This window comes from Cebus imitator, unplaced genomic scaffold (genome assembly GCF_001604975.1).
Source record: "Cebus imitator isolate Cc_AM_T3 unplaced genomic scaffold, Cebus_imitator-1.0 Scaffold82, whole genome shotgun sequence".
NCBI classification, from domain to species: domain Eukaryota; kingdom Metazoa; phylum Chordata; class Mammalia; order Primates; family Cebidae; genus Cebus; species Cebus imitator.
In genome coordinates, this window is record NW_016107397.1 from 666,054 (window position 1) to 677,229 (window position 11,176).

General features: G+C 44.3%; 1 protein-coding gene and 1 non-coding gene across 2 annotated transcripts in view; one reads left to right on the forward strand and one right to left on the reverse strand.

Annotated features, from left to right (window-relative positions):
* The window catches only part of BAZ1B (bromodomain adjacent to zinc finger domain 1B), an 84,592-nt gene that overhangs the window by 7,017 nt on the left and 66,399 nt on the right, over positions 1 to 11,176 (forward strand). The window contains exons 2-3 of the mRNA XM_037740390.1: positions 7,728 to 7,844; positions 9,094 to 9,238. Coding sequence (XP_037596318.1) covers positions 7,728 to 7,844; positions 9,094 to 9,238 — 262 coding nt within the window. The remainder of the gene's footprint in view (positions 1 to 7,727; positions 7,845 to 9,093; positions 9,239 to 11,176) is intronic.
* Positions 10,629 to 10,737, reverse strand: LOC119472026. Its single transcript, XR_005201124.1, has one exon. It is a non-coding gene; the product is annotated as a U6 spliceosomal RNA (small nuclear RNA).

Sequence of the window (11,176 nt, forward strand, 5' to 3'; positions counted from 1 at the left end):
GGGGTTTCACCATGTTGACCAGGATGGTCTCAATCTCTTGACCTCGTGATCCACCTACCTCGGCCTCCCAAAGTGCTGGGATTACAGGCTTGAGCCACCGCGCCCGGCCACATATTTTTTTTTTTAATAAAGGTGGGGTTTCACTATGATGGCCAGGCTGGTCTTGAACTCCTGACCTCAGGTGATCTACCCACCTCGGCCTCCCAAAGTGGTAGGATTACAGGCGTGAGCCACAGCGCCCGGCTTTTAATTTTTGTATTTTTAATAGAGGTGGGGTTTTACCATGTTGGCCATACTGGTCTCAAACTCCTTCCATTAAGTGATCTGCCCACTTCTGCCTCCCAAAGTGCTGGGATTATGGGCGTGAGCCACCACACCTTGCCATATTTTTCTCATTTTAAGACAAAAGCTGACGCCTGGTGTGGTGTCACGTGTTGGTAATCCCAGTACTTTGGGAGACTGAGGCAGGCGGATTGCTTGAGCTCAGGAATCTGAGACCAGCCTGGACAACATCGTTAATAAAAGCCTGTTTCTATTAAAAATAGAAAAATTAGCTGGGTATGGTTGCGTTTGCCTGTGGTCCCAATTTCTTGGGAAACTGAGGTGGGAGGATCACCTGAGTCCAGGAGGCAGAAGTTGCAGTGAACCGAGATGGGGCCATCGCATTCCAGCTTGGGTGACAGAGCAAGACCCTGCCTCGAAAAAAGAAGACCAAGGCTGGAGGAGTAGACCCTATGTGTGACATGCCTTTCTAGTGGCACAGAGAAAGAGCTAGAAGAAGCTGGGCACGGTGGCTCAACTCCTGTTATTTGAGCACGTTAGGAAGCTGAGGCGGGTAGATCATGAGGTCAGGAGATCAAGACCATCCTGACCAACATGTTAAACCCTGTCTCTACTAAATTAGAAAAAAGAAAAATTAGCTGGGCATGGTGGTGCTTGCTTGTAATCCCAGCTACTCAGGAGGCTGAAGCAGGAGATTCACTTGAACCTGGGAGGCAGAGGTTGCAGTGAGCCAAGATTGTGCCTCTGCACTCCAGTCTGGTGACAGAGCGAGACTCCGTCTAAAAAGAAGAAAAGAAGGAGCTAGAAGAAGACGTCATGAGGTTTTAAGCCTCTTTCTGGAAGTGACATATATTACCTCTCACATGTATTGGCCGAAACAAGTCATGTGGTCAAGCTCAATGTTAATGGGGAGGAGAGGTACATTCCTCTTCAGGGATCTTGCAAACAAGCCACATGGTAGTGGGTGGAGATGTAAAATCCTCTTATGGAAAGAAGGTGAATAGTTAGAAGCTAATACAATTTATCACATTTGAAGGTTCAAGGAATGTTTTCTGGGAAAAGTTATTTTTGAGATCTAAAGGATAATTAGAATTTAGTTAGATGAATAATAGAGGACTGTATATTCTTGGCAGAGAAGGTGTGATGAGTTCGTGATTGTGTGAGTTTGAAGGTTCTTGATTTTTTTTTTTTTTTTTTTGAGACAGATTCTCTCTCAGTCACCCAGGCTGGAGTTCTGTGACCGTATCTCGGCTCGCTGCAACTCGTTCAAACACTTCTCCTGCCTTAGCTTCTCAAATAGCTAGGATTACAGGCGCCCACCACGACCCCTGGCTAATTTTTGTATTTTAGTAGAGACAGGGGTTTCACCATGTTGGCCAGACTGGCCTTAAACTCCTGACCTCAAGTGATCTGCCCTCCTTGGCCTCCTAAAGTGCTGGGATTACAGGCACGAGTCACTGCGCCTGGCTGAAGGTTTTTGATTTTTAAAAAGTAAAAGTTTCACACTGGCTAGAGTGGAGAAGTGGGATTGGGGATGAGTTGCCTAGTAAGTAGTGAGAGATACAGAAAAGGACGGCATCACACTAGCACTTGTGAGATGGGCTGAGGAGTTTCCTCTGGGCTTTAAATTTAGTGGAGGCTTTTGAAAAATTTGAATATGAAAGGAAATAGGCTTTTAGGTTTAGAAAGATTAATGTGGCTGCACTGTTTTTATATTTTTGTTTTTGAGACAGAGTCTCATTCTGTTCTCCAGGCTGGAGTGCAGTGACACGATCTCAGCTCACCATAACCTCTGCCTCACAGGTTTGAGTGATTCTCCTGCCTCAGCCTTCTGTGTAGCTGGGATTACAGGCGCGTACCTCCACAGCTGGCTAATTTTTTTGTAATTTTAGTAGAGACGGGATTTCACCATGTCAGCCATGCTGGTCTTAAACTCCTGGCCTCAAGTGATCTGCCCACCTCAGACTCACAAAGTACTGGGATTACAGGGGTGAGTCAGTGCGCCTGGCTTGCAGTGTTGAGAATAGATCTCCAATCTTGAGACTAGCAGCATCCTGACAGTGACATGGCTGTTAAAATAGTCTAGGTAAGTAACTGGGTTCGATGGCTCATGCCTGTAATCCCAGCACTTTGGGAGGTTGAGGCAGGTGGATCACCTGAAGTCTAGGAGTTTGAGACCAGCCTGGCCAATATGGTCAAATCCTGTCTCTCCTAAAAACACAAAAGTTAGTGGGGCCTGGTGGCGCATGCCTGTAATCCCAGCTACTTGGGAGGCCGAGGTAGGATAATTCTATTGAACGTGGTTGGCAGAGGTTGCGGTGAGCTGAAATCGTGCCACTGCACTCCAGCCTGGGCGACAGAGTTAAGACCCCGTTTCAAAAAAAAAAAAAAAAAAAGTCTTGGCAATAGATAATGGTCGTTTGAATAAACTTACTAGCCTTTGAAGTGGAGAAAAAGCACAATGGATAGATTTCAGAGACAAAGTATTACCATTATTATTATTATTTTTTGTCAGAGTCTTGCTCTGTTGCCCAGGCTGGATTACAGTGGTTTGATCTCCTGCCTCAGTCTCCCAAGCAGTTGGGATTATGGAAGTGTACCACCACACAGGCTCATTACTGTATTTTTAGTACAGATGAAGTTTCACTGTGTTGGCCAGGCTGGTCTGGAACTCCTGACCTCAGGTGATCCGCCTGCTTCGGCCTCCAAAAGTGGAGGGATTATAGGCATGAGCCACCGTGCCCAGCCAATGATGTGGATTTGACAAAATTTGGTGATTGATTGGGGAAGAGCCAAGGATAATGTTTGGTTTTCTATTGGATTATAGTATTATTCTCTGAAATAGAGAACTCTGGAAGAGGAACAGGTGTTTATTTCTTTATTTGTGTCGGGGTAAGGGTTGGGGGAGTTACGTGTGGAGGGAGGGAAAGTGTTCCCTTTGGACAATCTTTTTTTTTTTTTAAAGACAATCTTCTTCTGTTGCCCAGTCTGGAGTGCAGTGGCACCGTCTCAGCTCACTCCAACCTCTGTCTCCTGGGCTCAAGTGATCTCCCACCTCAGATTCCTGAATAACTGGGACTACAGGCCTGTGCCACCGCTTCCAGCTAATTTTTTAAGTTTTTTTTTTTGTTTGTTTTGTTTTGTAGAGATGGGGTTTTGCTATGTTGCCTAGGCTGGTCTCAAACTCCTGGGCTTGAGTGGTGCTCTTGCCTGTGCCTCCTAAACTGTTGGGATTACAGCCATGAGCCATCATGCCCAGCCCCTACTTTTTAATTTTTTTGAGACAGAGTTTCACTCTTGTTGCCCAGGCTGGAGTGCAATAGTGGGATCTCAGCTTACTGCAACCTCTGCCTCCCAGGTTCAAGCAGTTCTCCTGCCTCAGCCTCCCGAGTAGCTGGGATTACTGGTGCACACTGCCATCATGCCTGGCTAATTTTTAGTAGAGATGGGGTTTTACCATTTTGGCCAGGCTGGTCACGAATTCCTCACCTCCTGCCTTGGTCTCCCAAAGTCCTGGGATTACAGGCGTGAGCCAATGTGCTTGGACGACCCCTACTTTTTAAAGTAACAGCTCTGGGTTGAACATCCCAAATCTACAAATTAGAAATGCTCCAAAATTTGAAGGTTTTTGAGCCTCAAGATGATCCCCAAAATGCTCCAGTGAGCATTTTGGATTTTTGATTTTTGGGCTTGGGATGCTAAACTAGTAAATATAATGCGAATACTCCAAAATCTGAAAGAAATTTGAAATTCAAACTACTACTGGTTCTAAGCATTTTGGATAAGGAATCCTCAACCTGTAATAAAAAAACTTACTGTTCTCTCTTTAAGAGCAGTATTTGTTGGCTGGCAGTGGGTCACGCCTATAATCCCCGCACTTTGGGAGGCTGAGGCAGGTGGATCACAAGGTCAGGAGTTTGATACCAGCCTGGCCAACGTGGTGAAACCGTCTTCACTAAAAATATAAAAATTAGCCGGGCCCGGTGGCACATGCCTGTAGTCCCAGCCACTCGGGAGGCTGAGGCAGGAGAAACGCTTGAACCTGGGAGGCAGAAATTGCAGTGAGCCAAGATGGCACCACTGCACTACAGCCTAGGCAACAGAGCACAACTTCGTCTCCAAAAAAAAAAAAAGACATATTTGTTAATGTAGTTTCTCTTACATTCTCTCTGATGACACAGTGAGTTTCTTTTTTTTTTTTTTTTTTAATCATTTTTTGTGAAGATAGAGTCTCCCTATGTTGTTCAGGCTGGTCTTGAACTCCTGGGCTCAAGGGATCCTCCCACCTTGTCCTCCCAAATGTTGGGTGACAGGCCTGAGCCACTATGCCTTCTGGAGCTTCTTAAATATGGGTAAATAATGTGTTAGGATGTTATCAAGCTTTTTGAAAGTTTAAATAAGTCCATTTACTGATTCCTTCTCTATCCTTATTTTACTACCCATCCCCTCCACTCCCCTAGTGTAGCAGACAAAACCATCTTGTGATAATGCCCTATGGAAGCCATTCTTTTGCTCTTCTCTGGGTATAGGCTTGAAAATTTTTCAGTGATTGGATTTGCATAGCTGTATATGGAAGTCTGACTCAGGTTTTTACTCATACTATGTATTTTGTTTAATCACTTAGATATTAGCATCACCCCTGCAAAGGAAATGGATTTATTACTTCAATTTTAGCAGATCTGGAGAAAGATCCATAATGAGCAAAGGTGCTTATACTATTGGATTACTATTTTGGATTACCTGTGGTTTGTTCTTGTTTGCCTTTTTGCTGATTAAAACCCTGGAAAAATCTATATTCATTAAACATGAGGTCGGGTGCGGTGGCTCACACCTGTAATCCCAGCACTTTGGGAGATTGAGACAGGAGGACTGCTTGAGCCTAGCAGATCAAGACCAACCTGGACAACTTGGTGGGAACCCAACTCTGCAAAAGTTAAAAAATTTAGCTGGACATGGTGGTGTGCACCTGTAGTCCCAGCTACTCAGGAGGCTGAGGCTCAGGATTGCTTGGTCCCAGGAGGTCAAGGCTACAGTGAGCCATGATCCCACCACTACACTTAAGCCTGGATGACAGAGTGAGACCCTGTGTCAGAAATGAATAAATAGATAAAAATGAGCTAGGTGCATCGGTGTGCACCTGTAATCCCAGCTATTCAGCAGACTAAGGCAGGAGAATATCTTGAGCCCAGGAAATCAGGCCAGCCTGGACAACACAACAAGACCTTGTCTCTAAAAACAAAAATTAGAATATTTGTTTAGTTATTAGGTAGTATTATAGAGGAAGCTGTTTAAATAGTTTTATTTCAACCACTATAAAACGGATCACTTGGAATATACAGGTATTGTTCGCTAACTTTCTACTTAAGTCAGTTGATTTTCTTAAATAGCATCTGTTGCTTAGCATAAAAGTAAATTAGTTACTTGCCATTTGAATTTGAAAGCGACCAGCTGATGGTGAATTCTGGTTGGTTTTGTGTGGAAAATTAGTTGCTGTATTTATGCTACCAACTTGATGTTTTCTTTCCCACATCTCCCTCACGAAGATTTTAAGTGGCTAGTAAATGATCTTCTGAATGTAAGTTTTATTGAAGATATCATAGAGACTGGATAACTATTATATCAGAAGTACTTTTCAGAATACTTTTTTTTTTTTGAGACGTCATCTTGCTCTGTTGCGCAGGCTGGAGTGCAGTGGCGCGATCTTGGGTCCCTACAACCTTTGCCTCCCGGGTTCTAGCGAATCTCTGGTCTCAGCCTCCCAAGTAGCTGGGACTACAGGTCTCATTCTCCTGACCTCGTGATCCACCCACCTCAGCCTCCCAAAGTGCTGGGATTACAGGCGTGACCCACTGCGCCCAGCCACTTTTTTTTTTTTGAGACAAAATCTTACTCTTGTCGCCCAGGCTGCAGTGCAATGACACAATCTTGGCTCACTGCAGCCTCCTTCTCCTGGATTCAAGGGATTCTCCTGTCTCAGCCTCTCGAGTAGCTGGGATTACACGCGCCTGCCATCACGTCCGGGTGATTTTTGTGTTTTTAGTAGAGATGGGTTTCACCATGTTGGCCAGGCTAGTCTCAAACTCCTGACCTCGACCGCCTCAGCCTCCCAAAGTGCTGGGATTCCAAGTATGAGCCACCACACCTGGCCTTTTCGAAATACTTCCATATTTTATGAAATTTATTTTTCAAACCAGGGGTATCCAATCTTTTGGCCACATTAGAAAAAGTATTGTCTCAAGCCACACATAAAATACACTAACACTAACAATAGTTGATTGGCAAAAAAAAAACACACACAAAACTCAGGATTTTTTTTTTTTTTTTTGAGACGGAGTTTCACTCTTGTCTGCCCCAGGTTGGAGTGCAGTGGGATGATCTCAGCTCATTGCAACCTCCACCTCCCGGGTTCAAGTGGTCCTCCTGCCTCAGCCTCCCGAGTAGCTGGGATTTTAGGCGCATGCCACCACACTCAGCTAATTTTTGTATTATTAGTAGAGACGAGGTTTCACCATGTTGTCCAGGCTAGTCTTGAACTCCTGACGTCAGGTGATCCACCTGCCTCGGCCTCCCAAAGTGCTGGGATTACAGGCGTGAGCCACCATGCCCGGCCAACTCATACTGTTTTAAGAAAGTTTATGAATTTGTATTGGGCTGTGTTCAGAACCGTCCTGGGTCGCAGGTTGGACAAGCTTGTAAACACTGAGAAGGAACAGTTGTTTCCAAGATGGCTGTAGGGCTGTGGGTAAATGGATCATTAACATACGCTCAAGTTTATTCCAAACTGCCTGTGAGACTGTGGCCTAGTCATCTCATCTTACTGTAGACCGATTTTTTTTTTTTTTTAATGGAGGTACGGTGGACTGATTCTTAAACTTGCAGACTATCTTGAGTTTTCTAAAAATTTCACTTACCTTACATTGTTATTTCTTATGACTTGTGTTTTAATTTATCTTTACTTTTCCTTATGAAGTTTTAGTACAGTGTAAGTCTTGTGTAATGAAACTTTGGTGAATTGAGGAAATCACATTTGTACTAAAATACTAATTTTTTTTTGTAAAACATGAAAAACCATTCTTATTTTTAATTTTTATATTTTGTGGAGGCGAGGTCTCACCATGTTGCCCAGGCTGGTCTCGAACTCCTGGTCTCAAATGATTTTCCCACCTTGGCCTCCCAAAATGCGATTAGAGACGTGATCATCCCAGTCTGTAAATCCGATGCAGTGCGCCCAGCCCATGATGATCCATTCTCATTATACTTCAGTCATAGTCATTTTGCTTTGGGCCCTGATTCCACTTGAAGACCCTGATTCCATTTTTATGTTCTCATGCTACACATTTTAAATAGGATACTGCAGCTTTTTTTTTCTATATATAAGTATCATACGGGTATGGGTTAGTTGTTTCTGTTGGTTGCATATTGTTTTCCTGAACTACTGCCAACAGAGAGTATGAAGCCCGCTTAGAAAGGTACAGTGAGCGCATTTGGACGTGCAAGAGTACTGGAAGCAGCCAGCTAACACACAAGGAAGCCTGGGAGGAGGAACAGGAAGTTGCTGAGCTGTAAGTAATAGAAGCATTGCCCTTTGGCACCATCTTCACATTGTTAGGGAAGGAGGGAATATTAACTCTAAAGCAGTATTTGTATTTAAATTTATAGGGCACAAATTAGAATATATTACATTAGTGTACTGTATGGGTTTCTGGGTTCCTTTGCCTAATGGCATTTTGTTAGTAGCAACGTGTGGAATATTTATTTAGTTATATGAGTACTTATTTAGGTATTTACCAGGCCTTTGAGTGTTTCTGCTCCATTCTTTCACCTTGTAAGTACGCTGGAAATGTAGTCTATTTTTATTTTTATTTATTTATTTATTTTTGAGACGGAGTTTCGCTCTTCTTGCCCAGGCTGGAGTGCAATGGCGCGATATCGGCTCACCGCAACCTCCGCCTCCTGGGTTCAGGCAATTCTCCTGCCTCAGCCTCCCGAGTAGCCGGGACTACAGGCACGCGCCACCATGCCCAGCTAATTTTTTGTATTTTTTTAGTAGAGATGGGGTTTCACCATGTTGACCAGGATGGTCTCGATCTCTTGACCTCGTGATCCACCCGCCTCGGCCTCCCAAAGTGCTGGGATTACAGGTGTGAGCCACCGCGCCCGGCTGTCTATTTTTATTTTTGAGATGGAGTCTCGCTCCCTTGCCTAGGCTGGAGTGCAGTGGCACGATTTCGGCTCACTGCAACCTCTGCCTCCTGGGTTCAGGCAATTCTCATGCCTCGGCATCCCGAGTAGCTGGGAGGCCAAGGCGGGCGGATCACAAGGTCAGGAGATCGAGACTATCCTGGCCAACATGGTGAAACCCTGTCTCTACTAAAAATATAAAAACATTAGCTTGGCATGGTAGCGCATGCCTGTAGTCCCAGCTACTTGGGAGGCTGAGTCAGGAGAATTGCTTGAACCCAGGAGGTGGAGGTTGCAGTGAGCCAAGATCGTGCCACTGCACTACAGCCTGGGCGACAGTGTGAGACTCTTGTCTCAAAAAAAAATAAAAATTAAAATTAAAAGAGGGTACATGCAGTGGTGCATGCGTTTGATCCCAGCTCCCTGAGATGCTGAGGCAGAAGGATCGTTTGAGCCCAGGAGGTGAAGGCTAGTGAGCTATGATTGTATCACTGCACTCCAGCCTTGGTGACAGAGTGAGAAATGTTTGAAATGTTTGGAAAAGAAAGGAAGAAATGTTTGAATTGACTCGAATTAAATCTCTGGATAAGTTTTTCTGTGTTTTCTTGATAACTAATAACATTTATTTAGTTTGAAGGAGGAGTTTCCTGCCTGGTATGAAAAGCTTGTTCTGGAAATGGTTCACCATAACACAGCCTCCTTAGAGAAGTTAGTGGATACTGCTTGGTTGGAGATCATGACCAAATACGCTGTGGGAGAAGAGTGTGACTTTGAGGTGAGTGCCTCTTTTTTCTAATTTGACTTACCATCGGAATTAGAGCTGCCAATGTAACACATTTCTGTGTATATAAAATTATGTTATATTTAATATCAAGTATTAACACTTTTTGTTAATACGTGTGTGTGTGTGTGTGTGTGTGTGTGTGTGTGTGTGTGTGTGTGTGTGTTTTGAGGTGGAGTCTTGCTCTGTTGCCCAGGCTGGAATGCAGTATGCCGTCTTGGCGCACCGCAACCTTGGCCTTTTGGGTTCAAGTGATTCTCCCACCTCAGCCTTCTGAGTAACTGAGACTGTAGGCGCCCGCCACCATACCCAGGTAATTTTTGTATTTTTGGTAGCAATGGGATTTCATCATGTTGGTCAGGCTGGTCTTGAACTCCTGACTTCAGATGATCGACCCACCTTGACCTCCAAAAGTGCTGGGATAATAGGCGTGAGCCACGGTGCCCAGCCTCATACTTGATATTAGTAGTTAATATCAAGTATTCTAAGGACTACCTTTTATTTTTATTTATTTGTTTAGAGTCAGGGTCTTGTTCTGTTACACAGTCTGGAGTGCAGTGGTACAGTCATAGTTCACTGTAGCCTTGGATGGCTTAGCTTAAGCCATCCTTCCACCTCAGCCTTTGGAGTAGCTGGGACTGCAGGCATATGCAGTCTCCTGGCCTTGAACCAAATTTTAGAACCACATTCATTACTAAGAGTGTTTTAGTATTGCAATAATTGCTACGCTTTGTTGTACTAGTGAGTGCTTCCTCCTTGCTTTGTCTTTTTCATCCTTTTTTGGTAATGCTGTTTTGCCTTTTTGGTTTTGATTTTTCTTTTTTTTTCTTTTCTTTTTTTTTGGAGACAGGGTTTTACTCTGTTACCCATGCTGGAATAGTGCAGTGACGTGATCTTGGCTCACTGCAGCCTCCACCTCCCGGACTCGAGCAATCCTCCCACGTCATCCTCGATGTAGCTGGGACCACAAGTGTGTACTACCATGCCTAGCTAATTTTTTTTTTAGACGGAGTTTTGCTCTTATTGCCCAGGCGGAGTGCAATGGCGTGATCTTGGCTCACCGCAACCTCCGCCTCCCAGGATCAAGTGATTCTCCTGCCTCAGCCTCCTGAGTAGCTAGGATTACAGGTGTCTGTCACCATGCCTGGCTAATTTTGTATTTTTAGTAGAGATGGGGTTTCTCCATGTTGGTCAGGCTGGTCTCGAACTCCTGACCTCAGGTAATCCACCCACCTCTGCCTCCCAAAGTGCTGAAATTATAGGCGTGAGCTACTGTGCCTGGCCGTACCTGGCTGATTTTTTGTGTATTTTATAGAGACTGGATTTCACCATGTTGCCCTGGCTGGTCTCTAACTCCTGAGCTATTCTCCCACCTTGGCCTCCGAAAGTGCTGAGATTACAGTCATTAGCCATTGTGCTCCGCCCGTGCAGTGGCCATGCTCATCTTCTCCGTATCATTCCAGTTTCATTGTATGTGCTGGCAAAGTGAGCACATAATTCTTACTATGTTTAAAAGACTTTCAGACATGTTTAATCCAAATCCTCACTATAATGAGAGGTGGCTTTTTTCTTTTTCTACTTAGATTTGTTTTTTAATTATCCTGTCAAAAAACTATTACAAAAGTGATACCTAATACTAAAGCAATCCCTATGTAATCTTGTGAAAGCTGAAAGTAAGATTCAGGAGAAAGAAGTAAACAGTTGTTAAATATCTATCTGTATGTACTTGACACTGAGCTAATTTCTTTACATAATGTCTTGCAGAATTTGCACAAAAATCTTAAGGTGGTAGGCAGCCTTATGTATCTGAATGGTATGTCATGGTTGATACATATTAGTTAAGAGTGCTTGGGCCGGGCGCGGGCGCGGTGGCTCAAGCCTGTAATCCCAGCACTTTGGGAGGCTGAGGCGGGTGGATCACGAGGTCAAGAG